Source organism: Vanellus vanellus, assembly GCF_965231255.1.
Source record: "Vanellus vanellus genome assembly, chromosome: 8".
NCBI classification, from domain to species: Eukaryota; Metazoa; Chordata; class Aves; order Charadriiformes; family Charadriidae; genus Vanellus; species Vanellus vanellus.
This window is the reverse complement of record NC_138913.1, coordinates 9,825,374-9,843,810: the sequence shown is the minus strand read 5'-3', so window position 1 is coordinate 9,843,810 and position 18,437 is coordinate 9,825,374. Positions and strand designations below refer to the sequence as shown.

General features: G+C 40.9%; 2 protein-coding genes across 2 annotated transcripts in view; one reads left to right on the top strand and one right to left on the bottom strand.

The window, feature by feature from the left end:
- Nucleotides 1–5,789: 5,789 nt before the first annotated feature.
- DNAJC19 (DnaJ heat shock protein family (Hsp40) member C19) lies at nucleotides 5,790–9,691 on the top strand. The gene is made up of 6 exons (XM_082487236.1): nucleotides 5,790–5,878; nucleotides 6,371–6,422; nucleotides 6,701–6,774; nucleotides 7,145–7,221; nucleotides 8,200–8,270; nucleotides 9,554–9,691. Exons 1-6 carry the CDS (start codon nucleotides 5,876–5,878, stop codon nucleotides 9,622–9,624), a joined length of 348 nt encoding a protein of 115 aa, XP_082343362.1. The 5' UTR covers nucleotides 5,790–5,875; the 3' UTR covers nucleotides 9,625–9,691.
- Nucleotides 9,692–11,580: 1,889 nt separating this feature from the next.
- FXR1 (FMR1 autosomal homolog 1) overlaps nucleotides 11,581–18,437 on the bottom strand; it is a 40,897-nt gene continuing 34,040 nt past the window's right edge. Inside the window, exons 13-16 of the mRNA XM_082487211.1 lie at nucleotides 17,507–17,707; nucleotides 16,665–16,745; nucleotides 14,109–14,200; nucleotides 11,581–12,604 (exon numbers count right to left, since the gene is read on the bottom strand). Of these exons, the coding sequence (XP_082343337.1) occupies nucleotides 12,434–12,604; nucleotides 14,109–14,200; nucleotides 16,665–16,745; nucleotides 17,507–17,707 (545 nt within the window). The 3' untranslated portion in view covers nucleotides 11,581–12,433. The remainder of the gene's footprint in view (nucleotides 12,605–14,108; nucleotides 14,201–16,664; nucleotides 16,746–17,506; nucleotides 17,708–18,437) is intronic.

Below are 18,437 nucleotides of genomic sequence, written 5' to 3'. Positions count from 1 at the left end.
ACCAACAAACCACAATCAAAAAACTTACAATGTTGCAGACACATCATATTCTCCGTTCCACACATGTCAGTCTGTCAGCAGCACTTTTATTAAATAATCCTATCAAAACAGAACAGTAGAACGAGTAACACACAAATTATTTTTCATCCACTGCGTATTTAGAGGATATAGAGGTGTTTTCCATGCTTGGTTTTAGTTAATTCAATGGCTGTTTGGGTTGAAACAATCTCTTTATAGTCCCTAGGAAGTTTTCCTTCTTATCTATAGGTCTGACCATATGCCCTCTGATCCTTTCAACTACATCCCCACTTGAGCAAAAGCCTCCCTCTTCTTTGCTGTGTTTTTTTCATTTCTTTCTTGGTCTCCCTAAAGTCTTGAATCTTCTCGCCCAAAGTCAGTCAGCTGCTCTTAAAGAAAAGAAGGAATCTCCCCCTTCCTCTTGATGGTTCCACCTAATCCAGTGATTCTTTTTAACGCAGTGTAATATGCAAACCAAGAGCAAAATGCAACCCAATGCTGCCCGTTACAGCTTCCATCATCAACCAGTGCATTACAGTTTAAACTTTCAACCTTAACATCACCAACAAAAATGCAAAACCCTTTGCAGTCTCCTCAGAAAAACAATGTCTAGAGAAAGCTCCTTATAAACTCATGGCTGAAGAATGCCATTAAAGCTTTCTCCTAAGATAGTAGCTTTCTTCTTGTCCCCCCCACCCGCCTTTTTTGCAATCTGCTCCACCCAAATCTTCCTTGCTGGCAGACAATGTTAACATTTCAGTTGTAATCTTTAGGTAGGAGAAGAACAGATTCAGTTGCAAATCTGAACCTACAGTATTCAAAGGGACCAGAGTCTGCCTGACAGCTGATTCAGACCTTGATCCTGTGAAAATATCCAAGTGAGGGAAACCTAAGAGTCAGGGCCTTCATTTTGAAGAACTCTTGCTTGCTACAATTCATTGGCAGTGCAAATAAAGGTTTTACTCTTTCCAATTTCTAGCACGAACTTGTTCCCCTAACTTACTAGAGCTTCACAGCACAGACATGCAAGTTTCAGCGCCAATCCCAGCAGAATACAAATTTCAAAAATGAGGACTCAAGAGTAATAACAATCAACATAAAACCAGAAATAACATAATAGCCCTGGTAAAAGATGCCAGTATTATCTCATTGCTTTTTCCTCAAATAAGAAGCATAACTCAGGACAACACAGGTAAAAGATGGTAAGTATCAAACTTGGCTTTAGAAATCATTGAGAGAGGATATATTCACATCTGGATTCTGTATTCCTTAGTTCAGCTTCAGGGAATTTTGTGACTAATTCACTAGCAATTACAAACCTTGCCCCTCCGTTATTTTCCAACAATCTTACCTGTTTTTTAACTGAGCTAGGAAGTCAAATAATGCCCACTGCAAGTCAGACAGATTCTCTTGTGACTGTCACGAACACGGATATGCTACCTGCCACAGATACACACTTCATACCTGGTGTCAGATTACAGTGAAATCTTGCTTTGTTTGATTAAAAAAATCCACAGCCATTCTTACTGAGAGAATCCGAGTTTATAATTTGTTACATCCACACTATGCTCTAATAATTATGATTGTCAATTTAATGTCAAAGTGATGCTACATACACCAAGCTAATTTAGCCACAGGTAAGAGAGTGCAGCACTGTATTCTGGTACAGATATTGAGCACACAAAAAGATAGTAGAATCTCAAAAAGAACAAATGAAAAGAAAAGAGGTGTGAAACACATAACTGGCAGACTGGCATAGCCAAAGAAGGTGCTGTATGGGGAAAAAGCAGGAAAAAAGTTTGCAGGAAAAAAAAAAACCACAAGATATTCTACCTAAAGCTTTTTTTTATGATATATACCTGTTAAAATATAAATAAATAATATGCTTAAAAGTGCCTAAGAGATTCTGTATCTTGGTGCCCCTAGGTGAAAGTGTGCAAGCTTTTAACTGCTTGGTATCTCAGCCACGGCACGTATAGGAATAAGCAATGTAAGATTTGGCTGGCTGCGCATATGACAACATGTAACTGATTTTCACTTAAACAAATGTTTAACATCCTTATATAGGCATTTAACAGGTACATCACAAACCTCCTGAAAGCACAACTATCTATTTCACCTTCTATCCAGTTTGTGGAAGATACAGTTAAGAGAAAGCACTGCCAGATTTCTGCAGAAGTGGTCTGCTTTAATGGAATAGTTTACTTACATACTACATACTAGCTGCTTTGGATAGCCCAGTAAGATAAAGCTTCCAAAAGAAAAATTATTTTCTAGCATGAGGTATTTTAACCTCAGAGTGGAAAACCTGAAGATAGCAGTAGGATAAAACTCTTGACAGAAGAAACTACAAAAGCTTCGAGGTTTCTCTGGAAAACAGAAAGGGAGCAGTTTAGAAACACAGTAGGCAAACCAAAAGGTTTTGTATTCCAACTGAGAGTGTATTTCTTAAACACTCAATAATTTTGCCTTCCTCCTGATTTCAAAAACAGACATTCTGCGTCTATTTCATTTGAGCCCATTAGAAATTATTAATTTTCCCCTGTGAATGGCCTTCCACACACCGCCACAAGGCTGACCAATAGAAGATCCAGAGGAATAAGGTGCTATAAAATTAACTAATCAGGGAAATAGAACAGAACTTCAGTTTCTAAATAAATGGAAACTCTGATGGCAAAAGAAGTCACTTCCAACTGTATTTGTAGGAAAAGAAAATAATTCTGGTTCCATGAGGTTTCCTGCATTTTCTGTTCTTGTTTGATTTTGATATTTTCATGATGTCTGATTCCTGCTTCCTGTAAATCAGCAGTAATAGCTATTATTTCAGCATCGTGCCCCTGTGTCTATATGGCCACCAACGCGGTGATAAAGCTCTAGCTGTAGTAGCTTGAAGGACCAAGGCTTAAAAACCATGAAGCTATCTGTTGTATAACAAGCACAAGATTAATATTTAAGTACAGAACCTGAACAAAATCAACTTTCAGCATTTGGCAAGACTTAAAACACCATTTGCCAAGAGGGGCATCCAGATGATTAGTTTCTGGAGAACACAACCTATATATAGGTAATAATTCATAAAACTTACTGTTTCAGAAATAATATATCACAGCTCTGATCCTTCAGGCACTTGTTATTAAAGCTACTCAGATAGGTAAGTGTTTACTGACTTTGTGTGTTGAAATGTGAACTGGCATGAACTTAAACATAGCTTTTAAACACCCGGTCCCTTCTGCACTGCACACAGGTTTCCTGAGCACCAGAGGAGAAAAAAAGGAATAGATTTAGACAAGGTAAGAGCAGCTATTTGCAAATTTATGCACAGAAAACTTTAATTCTGATACAGATTTGGAAAGCTTAGTGGCAGCATTTAGGTACTGTGCTCAGTAAAGAGGTACAGTAGCAGACACCCATCACCAGTGCCAAAGCACTCGAGAGACGGGCAGTGCTAAGGAAGGAAAAGCAACTGTTTCTCCCTCCAGCCAGCAGAAGGTAGAAGAATATTTCATATATCATGTACCTCCTAGAAACACATGGCACTTAAAGAAGCCCTGAAAAAAGACCATAGTCAAAACAGGAGAAGTCTCCAAAACATCCTCTTCCTTAGCAAGCATGGCAGTTTGTAACTCTGGCTTTGCCTTCATCCAACATAATGTGCCCACAGTGATGTCCAAGCTGGGACACATCTAGTTCTCCTTTAGCTCTGCTAGGGAAGCACAACAAACCATAGGAAGAAATGAAGTTTGGATTGTCAAGGAGTAAAAATACATATACAGCATATTTGAAAGGAATTATGACATTTAATCTTCAAATGCTGTATTATAAATTATTTCATCTAATAATAAAAAAAGTAATTATTCCACCTCTAGGCTTCGCCAACAGTCTGGTCCAATTGCTGGTATCAAACGTAGCAATAATGCAAATCCCTCCATCCCACCTCAACTCTTGCCAGCCCTCCCCACTTACAGATAAAAGTTTCCTTTCTCCTCAGTAAAGATGAAATCTCTCTCTTAAGCATGCAGAGGCTTCCCAAAGATCTCCTTTTCTGGCTTTTCTTTAAAGGGCTCGCAGAGGAGAAGGATTAGGTACCAGTTACTAACCTGTTCCCAACCCATGTGGAAGTTTGCACATTTCATAACGTCTGTCCTTTTTCTCTGAAAATGAGAAATTTCACAATAGAAAGAGCCCCAAAGTATAAATCTGCAAAACCCCCTTTGCGAGTAGAGCTCCCAGTCCTTCTAGGTGGGGACTAGGGAAAGTGAGGAAAGAAAGAAAATAAAATTCCCTTTCAGGATAGTTTTCCCGTGAAAGCCACTAAGATCTGGATCTAGCAAAAGGCTGTCAAGATGGAAGAATCAAACCTCGTGTAATTAATTACAAAGAAGGAGTCCCTGTCTCTTACTTTATTGGTTTAGGCAATACAAAAAATTAAACACTAGCTGTGCCTCGGTAAAGTCATTACCCCCTTTTTTCACAGTCCTACCCCCCTTTTCTGATAGAAAAGGGACAAAGAGGAAACCATCTTAAAACCAAATCCTCTTCTACATATGAAGAAACTCTAGTTAGCCACCAGACCCATATGCCTACAGAGTTATTTTTCCCCCCATAACACCAACGTCTAGTTGTTTTCCACTTGCCATCTCCCCTCTCTGTATTTGAAAAGGTTGTAGAGGCTGGCAGGGGCCTTGTGCCCTACAATTAATGGGTTTGATTCCTTTATCAAAGTTTCCTTTTATTTCCATCTCATAAAACACTTGTACAACAGTACAAGCACCTTAACCAAAACCTTTCTTCTAGCATCTTTAAAAGCCAGCAAAATGACAAGCTGCCGAGCTCTCATACTAAATTGCTTACGTGAGGGCTTGTGAGTCTGAGGCCTAAGGCAACCAAAAGCTACCTGCCTTCCACCACCATGACCCCCAGGAGCCCATGAGGGCACCGAAGCCTTCTACAAGTGCAGGGAACAATGCCAACGCTTTTCACTCCTGCAAACAAACGATCAGTCAGACAGCAGCACTGGGAGCTTTGGGTGAGGACCACTCTGGAGCAGGACCTCCGGGCTGAAGGCATGGCCTCGCTGCCGCCCTACTCCCTGCCCAGCGCTGCCACTTCAGACTCCAGCTACGGACATCCTGAGGGACAATGGACTGTGCTGCACATGACACTGTTATTAGCAGATGACACTACATTACTAATAATATTCAAATACAAGTGCCAGGCCTATAATTCTCCCTCATTTTGTAGTAATCGTCAGCGATGGGGTAACTGAGCTCCTCAGTCTGGAAGCGGTGCCTGAGGCTGGGAGAGCACAGCCCACAGTGAGAGGGGACCGCCAGAGAGGGGGCGTGAATTACCAAAATAAAACCCAAGAAAACCTACTTTTTCTAAAAAAACGAATTTGGTGCGCGAGAAGGCTCCAGACCGGGAACAAAGCCGCTCATTTACAGCACGAACAAGGCCCGTACGATCGCGGCCGTGACACCATAACGCCGTGCTCTGCTCCTGCTGCAGCGACACTGCCCGAGGCCAGGGGCCTCTCCCGCTGCCAACCTCCGCCAACCTCTGCCACCACCCGCCGGTGCCACCCCCGCACCAGGCCGGGCCGCGCCTCCGGGCTCCCGCCGCCCCCAGCCCGAGGGGAGGGCACTGTCCCTCCTCAGGGGACGGGCCCTGCCGGCCACCCCCGCACCGCTGCCGCCCCTGCCCCGGGGCAGTGTCCGCACCTGCCGCCCCGCCCCACTTTACGACAGCCGGTGGCTGCTTTGCGACCGGCACGGGTGCCGTACGGCGAGCCGGGGCTCTCCGACAGCTCAGCCCGGCGATCGCCAGTGCGCGGGGCCGGGGCCGGCCAGGTCAGGCCATGGTGAGTGCGGTGAGGGCCCAGGCCCGGCGGGTCTCGCCGGGGGAGCGCTTCTGTCTGGGCCGGCAGCTCCCAAGCCCTTCCCCGGGGCGAGGAGCTCGGCTCGTCCTTGGGCCGGCGCGGCCGTGGTGCCGAGGGGCCCGGGCCGCGCGGGGAGGGCGCTGCCCCGCACAGGCCGCGGCGGGGCCGCTGGCTTCTGCCTCGGCCCCGGTGCCCGCGGGGGTCAAGCGGCGCCGCCGGGCGGGAGGACGCCGCCGGGCTCACTTTCTCTCGGCCCCCACAGCTGGGGGCGTTCCCGCCGCCGGGCGCGCCTGACCCCGGCCCCGCCGCGCTTGGAGCAGCGAGGCCCAAGTAACTGGCGGACTACGGGCCGCTTTTCCCCTAGTCGTGTTGCTTTCAACGTATGCACTGGTCCGAGCCGCTGTAGATTTTGCCGGGTGGCCTTTTTTTTTCTTTTCCTTTAATAAATGAGTATTTTATGTCTTTCCTGTGTAGGCCAGTACAATGGTGGCAGTTGGCCTGACCATAGCGGCAGCTGGATTTGCAGGTTTGTAGATGATGGGAGGACACTGAACGCCCAGTTGTACTTACTATTGCCTGCCTCAGTACTGAGGAATTTTACAGTAGTTTAATAGCTCATACAGGACAATCTTGGGAGAGCCTGTGTTGAGAAACATGTAATTAAAGAAAAGATCGAAGTTCTTAGTTTTTCATGTTCTCAAAAGGTTTATTCCATGTTCTAATCCACAAGTTACCAGTTGCGCTGAATTACTAAATCTTTACGAAACTTTATACTTAGCCTTGTTGAACACTGATTTATTTAAGGTCGCTATGCAGTAAAAGCTATGAAGCAAATGGAGCCACAAGTAAAACAAGCACTTCAGAATCTACCAAAATCTGTAAGTTGTTTGTTGTTGGTTTTTTTTTTATCAGTAGCATCTTTTTATTTAAAAGTTTACTTGGTGAAATAACTACAGACTGTTGTCTCTGTATAGCATTACTTTCTTCTAATACTAAACATAATTTTGTCACTAATAACAATCTCTGATTCTGGTGGTGTCTGACTAACCGAACTTGTTTGGGGAAGTTTAAGTACTCGTTTAAATAATGATATTCTACTTCAACTGAATTTCTTACTACAAGTACAAAAGAAGCTTTGCTGTATTCTTACAGACTAAAAGCTTGGCAGCTACTACAGTAATAATGAGTTGTTTTAACTTATAAACTTACGGATTAGTGTTTTTTTAACTAACACATTTTCTCTTTTAGGCCTTCAGTGGTTATTACAGAGGTGGATTTGAACCCAAAATGACTAAACGAGAAGCAGCTTTAATACTAGGAGTGAGGTAAAAGGAAATTTATTACAAATGAAAGGTAAAAAGGAGGCTACATGTAACCTAGTTGCTAGCCTGGTTTGAAAACGACATAATTCTGAATGGTTGACTGTCCTATGCCCAGATTCCCCTGGGAATGCTGCTGCCAAGTCAGGCAATATGAATTTGCCTTTCAGGATTTTCTGTACTTATTTGGGATTCTTTGCCACATGTTAGCTTGCTTAAAGCTAACTCTAGCTGGACTTCCATACGTCTGTAAACCCCTGACAGGTTCAAAAGCCACGTAGAGGTGCTGGTAAATGTGCCATTTTCAAGAAGCCTTGGAGTTTACTTGGTATGGGGAATAGGGCTGTGCTGTTTGCTTGTGGTTCCTGTCACTGCTGGTGAATTTCAGATAGGTGCAGCGTGAAGGTGCTGCAAACCCACTTCTTGCACGAGGAGTAAATTCAGCGCTTATTCTAGAACATCTTAGATATAAGTGTAGTAGCTACCCCTGCCAAAATTTAAAGAGGCTTAAGAACAAATACACAAATTTATCTAATAAGATACAGTGTAAGACCCAATTCTATTTGAAGGCAACTTCCAACTGTGAAGTTGGTATACAAATGGTTGGTTGTTGGTTTTGTTTTTTTTTTTTTTTTTTTTAAATAAATCAAGAGTAAATTTTATTTTACTGTTTTCTTCCAGCCTTTAGGAAGCTGTCCCAGTAAAAATGTTACAACATAGTTAGGTTTGTTTTTAACTGTCTGAATGTCCCCCACCATATTCAACTGCTATAGCACCTTTTCTTCAGAGTACAGTATTAGGAAAACCTTAGAAACCCTCTCCAGGACTTACATGCTACACATCAGTAATAGGAAAAGGAAAACACGTGTAAGCCACAGAGTTGATGAATAAGACAAAGTGCTTGCTCGTTCTAAGACATCCTTTAGGGATCTGGGGGATTTTAAGAGGTTCCCACGAGTCAGTTTTTCTCTCTCTCTTTTAAAGCCCTACAGCCAACAGAAGTAAAATTAGAGAAGCTCATAGACGCATCATGCTTCTGAATCATCCAGATAAAGGTAAGTAAATTAAGTCACATTGATTAATTAACATGTTTTTAACACAGATTAATAGAACTGCATGGGGAAGAAGTGACTGATAAATGACTACCTCAGTTCCTAAAAAATCCCCAGAAAAATTGAGTGAAAACAAATTTTAGGGTACCTCAATCCTTATGGTTTTGGAACAGATGCAGCACGTCAGCTTGTTACTTGCTCTGTCTTCTTCTGTGCATATCAGATTAAAATATGATTTGTTAAAATGAGGCTTAAAATCATCTTAATTTTAGATGAAAGACCAGAGTATATTTGTGCACTTTATGTACCATGTGTGTTTGAGTTCATTTCAATGCATTGGGAATTCGTGATCAATGGCAGGTATTGAGCTTTCTGTGTCTGTTGAAGACACTGCACTATGAAATACTTATGCTAGTGTTACTCTGAAGGCTCAGAATCTAGTGATGCCTAAAGTTAATAAATTAAAGCGTCTGTACCTGTTCTAAATTCTGTTCACTTCAGTAAGTTGGAGTCATGTGTTAGTGTTTGGCATTTAACTTTTTAATCCTCACGTAAAAGGTAAAATGGCCTCCTTCAAAGTGAGTGTTGAACTCCATTACTTTGTGCACCAAAATCCAAAATAAGCCTTAGGATATGCCTTTCATAGATAGTATCTAGCAGAAGTTAACTTAAAAATGAACTTTACTGAATATATGCAGAACCTAAAAGACTGTTTGGAGCATATTTTACATGACCTAAATAAGTTAAATTAAGCTTCAATAGAGTAATTCTAGTACTAGTAAATGGTATACATGCTGCAAATACACACTACAGGTCTTTGCCCCTCACGGTCAGTTACAATTTCAGTGCATTTGTATTGTGGATTCTGTTTCAGTATCTTTAAGTTGTTTGTCAGGTTTAAAAACTGCACTAGTCCGTTGGTACAGCAGCAGCTCATATGCTGGCCTTGAACTGGGGGGGAAGGTTTATCTGCAGACTTGTTAGTTTAATGCTTCTGTATTCACAACAAACTTTATGCTAAGTCATTAGTGACCAGTTCATATATGACTGATAAAACTGGAGGAAAAAACCTCTCCACTAAACTAAAAGCAACTGCAGGAGTGAGCTGTCAGCACATGTAGCTACTGCGGTGACTGTATGTGTAAATTTATATGGCTTCAGTCATAACGCAGTTTATTCTTTAACTTGAATAACTTTCAGACCATGCTTGCACTTTTTTTCCTGTGGCATTATTAACAATAACATATTTTTTCGTCTGATGTGACTTGAGGTTATCTTTCTTCTAGGTGGCTCTCCATACGTAGCAGCCAAAATCAACGAAGCTAAAGATTTACTGGAAGACCAAGCTAAAAAATGAATGAGTGAGAAAATCGGAGGGTTTGTCCACACAAATGATTATTTTTGATAAATGGCGTAAGAAAAGCTCTAATGTCAATCTTTAAGTTAATATAAATGAAGCTGGAAATATGAATCTAGGGAGTTACTTCCCTCCTCACATCTTAGTCACTTTTGGGGGAAATGTGTGAGGGAGTGAGGCTTACAGTTTTTTTCATAGCTCTTTATTATAAGCAGCAAAATCTGCCACTCAGAAATATTTTTCAGTGTAAAAGCATAAAAAACTTGGTTTGGCCAATGCATGTTACCACATACAGGTACACTTAATACTGTTACCTAATTTTTGTTAAACTAGCCATGTTTAAAGTTCACGCTGCTGCTCTTTCATATGCCAAAGCTAGCGTGGGGAACCAGTTTGGGGAGGGGGTGGAAAGAATCATGAGGATTTATTTGACGGTAAGAATTGGGACAGTTGTGTGGTTGTCTCTGAGTGAAGAAATAAAGTATAGGCAACAACGTGCTCAGTTGTCTTTGCCTTGTGAAAAACAAGGTTGGTTGAGCTTAAGCGTTACTGACGGGTCTGGAATGTCCTGGATTTTTTAGTAACTTTCAATTTTTAATGGATTTTATAGCATTTAATAAATTCCAGATTTGTAATGTAACTACTATAGTTTTATATATTAGCTTAACACTCCAAAGTTAGAATTCACATAAGGTTTGCCTTTATGGTAATTAGGAAACAGCAACTCCTTACATAAGCCATTGAAGATACCTGCGCTGGATTTATCATGCTGCACGAAGCCAAGGGTACCCCAGCAGATGTCGTTGCGAGTATCTGAATTAGGGCCCAGTTCTGTCAGACTTCAGGAATCTTGCCAGTCTTCCTGCAACTACAGTAAAGCGTATGTAAGAGTTAACACCTATCTCCTTATAAATACAGTGGATTTCAGAGATTTCATTTTTCCAGAACTGACAAGCATCTACTTGAGAGTACTGCTAACAGTGGTCTTATGTCTGTGTTTCTGTAGACTAGTTATATGCCGTTTAGTATTACCAGAAGAGCAGCAAGGAAGAGTTCCATGGCTTCAGAAGAGAGGAGCAAATCAGTAACACGAGTACAAAACAGAAAATGTTTAGAACCTATAGCGAGAGGGATAACTGCTTTACTACAGAATTTGAAGTGGGCTGAAAAAAACAGCTGGACCATTGCTGTACAGCAGTTCAGAGTACACACAGTTCAAACCAGACGTAGGATGTTACTGTACTTAAGTAATAATACTGGCTTCCCCCCCATTAAATTTTCTCCACTCTTGCGGCTGCCTTATCAGTTGTGATGCCTGTGCACACGTCAGTTACACCAGTTTAACGGTTTGGTCTCCAGGAGGGAGCACTGTCGATGAGTGTCAAAACTTAAGTTGTATTAACTGCCCATCTCCTTAAATGCAGTACGTACCCAAGCCTAGTTGGTACAGCTCTTCTGTAGCTGTATCAGGTGTAGCAGCTGGAGTCACAGGTGGTTCAGAATACTTGGGTTTGTCCTTACTTCTGACATAACAGGTAAGACAGGTTTTTTTTTCTTCAGGTCAGCACAACTTCAGCACTACCACTTTGCTCTGACTTCTTACTGCATTTCCTTGCTATCCCCATCTTTTCCACTCCATTGTTCCTGCTCACGTGACTAAAGAGAGGGGTTAGTGTGTCCTGCTTCTAAGGTATCAGTCAAAAGCTATATCTGCATTAATTCCTATATATGTTAGTCGGGTTAGGCGATTCTCCAAGATAAGTCATCTGTCTTTAGACTTGTTAACTGATGTTTTACATCATCAGCTTAAAGAATGGAAGATTAGCGTGTTAGCAAACTCTTCTGAAAGAGTTACAGGTTCAAGCTGCCTTGCAGGTAAGTTTCAATTGTTAGTGTTAACAACAGCTTGAAAACCTTGAAGTCAACAGTAATTTAACTTTCTGATAGAAACAGTCAACAGATGGAAGATCAAAGTTTATTTTCTTTTACTACCAGCATACAAAAAAAACATATTGCACATCAAACAACCAAAACAAAAATAAAAATACTCTACTAAGGACTAACATATGTAGTTTATACAGAATAAACTTTCTGGAAATTGATCTTTTCAGTAGTTCAGGTTATGTCTTAATGGACATGACTAATTCAGCTTAGTGTTAACTAAAGCTATGTTTGATTTTTAAATACTGTACAGTTTAATAAATAAACCAAACAAAGCCTCAATGTAGAACAGTCACTGCCAATGTCACCCAGTATCCCTGCAGATTATGAGAATTTAACAAATGTATTCCAGTGGTCTGCAGATTTTTCCTCTACATACAGCATTTAAAAAACATGTATTAAAACAGACCAGTTTCCAGACTAAACTAATGGAGAAATTACATTTCAGTGCAAAATATTTTAGACTGCATTTCTTTCTAGTATTCCTCAGGTGAAGAAGTGGTTGCATATTATTAAAAATGTAACAAAAGCAGCTAATGCTTTCATAAAGAGTATTATGTTAGGGATCCCCCTCACATCTTCGCCGTATTTTGAAAACAAAATAACATTTCCTATAGCCAGCAATTTTGTTTATTTAAATGTTACATATACTATCTCAAGGCACATCTGATGATATATTTATAACACAGTAGGTGTCAAAGTATGTTTAACATATGATTTCTTCAGGATCCCTCCCCTTTCTGTATTCCAAAATGGAGGAACTGAAAGTGCGGTGTCAAGACTGGCGATCCATATTCTATCTTTGGCAAGCTTATACAAGCACTATTTTAAATGTAATGTAAAAGAACTGTAAACTAGGAACTTCAGTTTATGAAACACCATTCAGCACTGCTTCTTCCTGATTATTTCCATCCTCTTGAACAGTAACTTTCTTTTCATCAGGACTGTGCTGTAGTTTAGAAGGCTCATCCCCAGAAGCTGTAGCAGGACCATTCACTGCTTTTTCAGAAGGGCTGTTCTCATCAATCGCATCTTTTGCCTTACAAAAACAAAAACAGGATAACACAAAAATTCTGTAAAGAGATAGAGTGTGTAATCCAATTCCCTCCGGTGCACGCAGCAGCTTTGCAATATTAAATGGCTCTCGTCTGTCTGTGCCAGTACCCACCAGTTATAGCATCCTATTACTTATCATTTGTAGGAGACTTCTCTGTCGGCCACTCCCGCAGGAATCATGCCAGGGCAGCCCTGAGACAGCATACCCCCCAGCACGCCCAGACTGTTTTATTTCATAACTTCCATTTTTCTAAGCCAAGGAAGAAGTTAACTGAAAAGCTGAGTTTTACATCCCTTTTAAATTAGATTTTGTTTATCATATAGCAATGGATCTTTCTTATTTTGCTAAACTTGGACATAGTTCATGGCAGTAAGGTCCATGTTACTTTAGAAGTAAAGAAATTGTGCTTTATTCGGTTCTGAATGTTACTTTTTGATATGTAATGCCACTCTGATCCTTTCACAAGAACAGATCTCAGACCTACAATCTCTGTAACATAAATTCTTTCTAAAATAGTCTGTGTAAGTCACTAAAGGTGCTACCTAGTGCCCTCTATATTTTGAGGATCAGTTCTCAAGACTTTGAGCCAGCAGTGTGCGACTGCAGCCCAGAAGACCAACTATATCATGGGTTGCATCACAGGAAATGTGGCCAGCAGGTCAAAGGAGGTGATTCTGTCCCTCTACTCCACTCTCTTGAGACCCCACCTGGAGTACTGCATCCAGCTCTGGAGTCCCCAACATAAAGAGGACATGGACCTGCTGGAGCGTGTCCAGAGGAGAGTCACGAGGAGGATCCAAGGGCTAGAGCACCTCTCCTATGAGGAGAGGCTGAAAGAGCTGGGGCTGTTCAGCCTGGAGAAGAGAAGGCTCCGGGGAGATCTTACTGCGGCCTTCCAGCACCTAAAGGGGGCCTACAGGAGAGCTGGGGAAGGGCTTTTTACAAGGGCATGTAGCGATAGGATGAGGGGGAATGGCTTTAAACTAAAAGAGGGCAGGTTCAGATTGAACATTAGAAAGAAGTTTTTCACTTTGAGGGTGGTGAGGCACTGGAACAGGTTGCCCAGAGAGGTTGTTGAGGCCCCATCCCTGGAGGTGTTCAAGGCCAGGCTGGACGTGGCCTTGGGCAACCTGGTCTAGTGGGAGGTGACCCTGCCTATGGCAGGGGGGTTGGACTAGATGATCTTCAAGGTCCATTCTATGATTCATCCATAGATAACTGCACATTTTATTATGTAATGCTACCTTAGCAAGTGCATAAAGACTTAATTTGAGCATTACACTGGTTACCAAAGTCTGTAATGACAGTCTCCGAGTTAATGTCAGTTCTGTTTACTCAGGGCCATTTTTGCTTTTAATTATTTATTCTTGAACTCAAATGCATTTGCAGTCAAATGAGGGCGATCCAGACGAGGCATTCCTTCACTGTTTTGCTGCAGGGGAAGAGCAAAAAAAAGGAAACGTACATAAAAAAATAATCTTCTTACCGTTTCTTTCTTGGTTTTGGCTAGCGTCTCCTTTGGAGGGTTTCTCTGTCTACTTTGAGATTCAGCTCGTGATATATAATCAGCTACTGTTACTGTTCAAGGAAAAAAAAAATCAGAGTGATGCTCACATCAGAAGTCGCATTTAGCATTAAGCTTCATATGTCTTTTCTGTACAAGTTATGCTACAACTGGGAGACATCTCATGAAAGGCCTTCACACTTGCAGGTATCAACTACGTAGCAAGGATCAATTTGTTTCTGTTGTTAATTACAACTTTCACAAAAATCAGTGGTAATGTGACAATCTGAAGGTAGAATCTTAAAGTTAATAAAATAGTCATTTTGGGCTGTGGGCTTTCGACTACAGACTGTGTTTGTCACTGGGGTTTTACTATCTCAAATAGTGAAGAATTTCACACTAATAAAATGAAGGCAAGTTAAAATATGAAAAGAATTGGGGGAGGTTCAGAGCATGGTATCACTTACGATAAAGCAGCATTCAAATCTTTGTTACTTCATGAAGCAACTGGCAAGAGAACTCGCCCTCCTCCTGGTATTCAAAATGCAATCCGCACAGTTAACTCTGGCTTGTGGGTGGTGGGTTAATTGTGGTGTGTGTGCAGACACTCAGGGTGGCTCTGTATGAACAAGCCCCTGCTCAAAAGCCGGCCAGCCACGTGTGTGCTGTTACGGCGGCTGCACTTACTGGATGCCGGCCAGGGGTTTTCTGACCTCTTTTCTTCTCACCACCTCAGCACATGTTCTTGTGGCCTGGCTCTGTCTCATCCCGCCCTCTTGTACCCACACCGATTGAGAGTCAATTCTATCGTTAGAATACATAGTACTACAAATTTAAACATACACTTGTATCTTTGATGAGGTAAAGCACATTAGAGATGGCAAGCATTATCTGTTGAACAGTACAGTCAATTGTATTTAGTATATCATGCATTCAGGTGAACTATTTGTCTGGATTTAGGAATGACTGTGCATGAAACCTAAATTGAAATAGGAAGTAGAGCACAGGAGTTTTCTGTTACAGTAACTGGACTTCTTACAACTGGGCCCTTGTATAATTGTCAAAACCAAGTGAGTTACTGCACAAGAATTATTTAAGAATGAGGTTTTGTACCTGTCTCCTCTAATGTAAAGATGAAGCAAGTTTTATGCATACAGTGTAAGACACCAATTCTTAATATTCATGTATGTAGCAAGAACCCAAAACATATAGTGGTGTAAATTAAAATAATACAACACAATGACTTAAGTGCACTGTAAGCATTTGGGGGGGAGGGAGTTCCTTCTGTCTTAATTTCACTCACTACACACTTAACGAATATATGAAAACATTAAATGCTCAAATAATTTTTCACAAAGACAGTGTAACTAACTACTGTATTTAAAAATATTTATTACACAAACTGAAAATGGTATCTTGAACAAAGACATCAACAGGAAAAAAAAATGAGAAATCCTGTTTGGGAAATTTTGTTTTGTTCTTAGAATACTCATATTTAAAAGAAAAATATCATTGCTTTTGTAAAGATGACTAACGTCTTGTTATGTTGCTGGCTGAAATTAGTTTTTAAGAAGTAAAAGCTGAAATCCATTTTTGCTTTTTCTGCCTCTTTGTAAACTCCTATCGCTGTTACAGAACTGGAATGTTGAGAAGTAATAGGTTAATTTGGGTTTAGTTTTTTTTAGGGGGAAGCTTTTTTTTTTTTTCTTCTTCCCCCAAGTTTTTAGTGTAATGCAACAATTTTTTCTTTTTAATCAGATGTTGTATGAGCACCACAGATATAAGGCAGGCAAATATGGGTGAAACGTTGAGCCTGTCCATCGAGAAGCCCTTCTGTTACTACCTTACGCCATGTATGTACAAGCAGTTTCTAAATAGGGCATTATATTGAAAATCAGCTAGTTCACCTTTAACATTTCAAGTGTTAGTACACACAAAAGAAATGCAACAAGCCACAACAACAAAAAATTGGAAACATGCAATTTCATTTAAATTCCTCCTTCCCACCCTCAATTTGTGGATGACTCAGAAATATTCACAAAAGCCAAGGACTGGTAGCAGCAGTTTGATCCAGGCGTGGGACTGGCAGATGCCCTGCGAGCTCCCTCACCGGGCTCTGCCAGCGCACCCGCACCCGGCCATTCCAACTCGGGGCCTCTCGGCCGGTGCTGGAAAGGTGCTGTCACATTCAGTGCAAGTGCACGGAAGCAAGTGAGCGCAGATCATGGACCTTCATGTTTGTCTTGATCCAGGACCACTGAACTCAACAGCAGTGCGGCTGTTGACTTCAGCGAGAACTGGATCAGAAGCGTAACTCGTATGTCCAAGCAAAAAGTTAGACATTATAAATTAGTTTCATTAGGCAGATTAAGAACTTTTATAAGTTCTCCCAGTAGAAAAAAAGTCTTTCATCTTTATCTAGTAGTCTTATTAGTTATTGAGTAACCTTTTTATATTATGCAGCTATATGGAAAACAGCAGACACAACATTCTCTCATGCTTTTGACCTGAGATTACCCACAGCTCCACTCGAATTACCTGGCTGTCTATCTTCTGCCTGACCCCTGAAGCGACGCCTGCGGCTACGATTGCGTCGCTGGGGTTTTTTGTCACTATCATCTGCAATTGCAAAGTTTACCATGAACTATTTCTGATGATATAATAAATAAATAAATAAATAAAATCTTCAGCAGTTTCAGCATGGGGCATTTAACATTGCTTCTGTTAAGAGACAGGCTAAGACAGGCTGAAAGACAAACAATTTTATACTGAAAGCATACACGATAATGCAAGAGGTAGGTTTTACTTTTTTGCTCTTGGCTTAGGACATTTAGGCATATGCTTAATGAACTCAGATTGCATTTATTAAGTAAGTAACCATATGTCAAATTTTAGCCACATAACCCATGAAAGAGCAGGTTTTTTTCTACATTGTTAAGCAGCTTGTATTCTTGTCCCAGTGAATATCAAGAGAATTTACTGAGGGAAAGTACTTAAGCAGAAGCTGGGTAGAGACAAATTAACAGCTACTTAAGTAGCTTTCCTACACCATGACCGAGGTTACCAAGGACAAACCAGAATGCTGATCCAGCAGCACTGGTTCAATGAAAAGAGCAGTACTAATGGGAAACAACAAGTTAGTCTTTGGTGTCTCCGTCAGATAGTTTGTACAAGAGAGGCATATGAAAGTACTAGCAGAGCTCAGTAACCTGGAGATTTCATGGCAGCACCATGAAGGAAGTCTTTCTTTAATCAGACAGCAACCTTTAACAGAACAACGATTCGTCACTAACAAAAACGAACAAGTGTTTCACTGCACTTACACGGACAACACGTTTCTTCTTAGCTTGTTCTGGACTATCATCCAACTGTTTACATACCTAAACCATTCTCATTGACAGAAGCTGTGTCAGACTCTGTCATTCCATCCATAAGAACAGCATCTTCATCAGTCCTTCGCCTGCGTGACCTCCTGCGCCGGTTACTGCTATGGTGAGATTCACTAGCGTCGGTATCCACAGTCTGGTCTGACTCTGTGTTATCAAGCAAGCTGTAAGGGTTGCTGTCCGGATCTTTAAGCACTAAACAAACAAAAAGTTTCCATCTAAGATACTGTAGTTATATGTAACTTAATTTCCAGACTGACTTAAATCTGTGTTTGAAAGTTTCAAAATATAAAACAACCTTACAAAAATGTGTAATGCACAGAACCACAGTATTTATGATTTCATAAAGTTCCTCTCTGACTCTAATCCAACAGTGAGTATTCTGAGGCACCACAAGAGGCACTTGTGTTATTTCATGGCAAAGATTTCCAAGGTGACATTTAGAGAACTTTTACTCAAAACTGCTAAATGTGTAAAATGTACCTTTCACTTCATAGCAGTGTGGTACTTTTGACACTATTAAAGTGTTATGAATTAGCACAGTCAAATTCCGATAAAACATAAGATAACTTGCGTGCTATGATTTCTTCTCTCATTCTGTATCTAAACACAAGCTTAACTCAGAAAGCAACCACAGGGAACATGTATTATAAAACAACTTTGATAATATCACTATTATGTGCATGTAGTAGAGGAAGGAAATGGAGATCATCGTGAGCCGAAAAAACAAATAAAAACCTAACAACTTACTGTATGACAAGAACCTATCACACAACTCTACTGACGTCCCAGTGTGTTAAGGTTATAATGTAAAAATGGAGTATTTTTAAAATAGTAAGAGGTTATACAGAAAATTGCCAGGAATAAAAACTAAATTCAAAATACATTTGAAACAGTACCAGAGCTAATGGGATGACTTGCCACC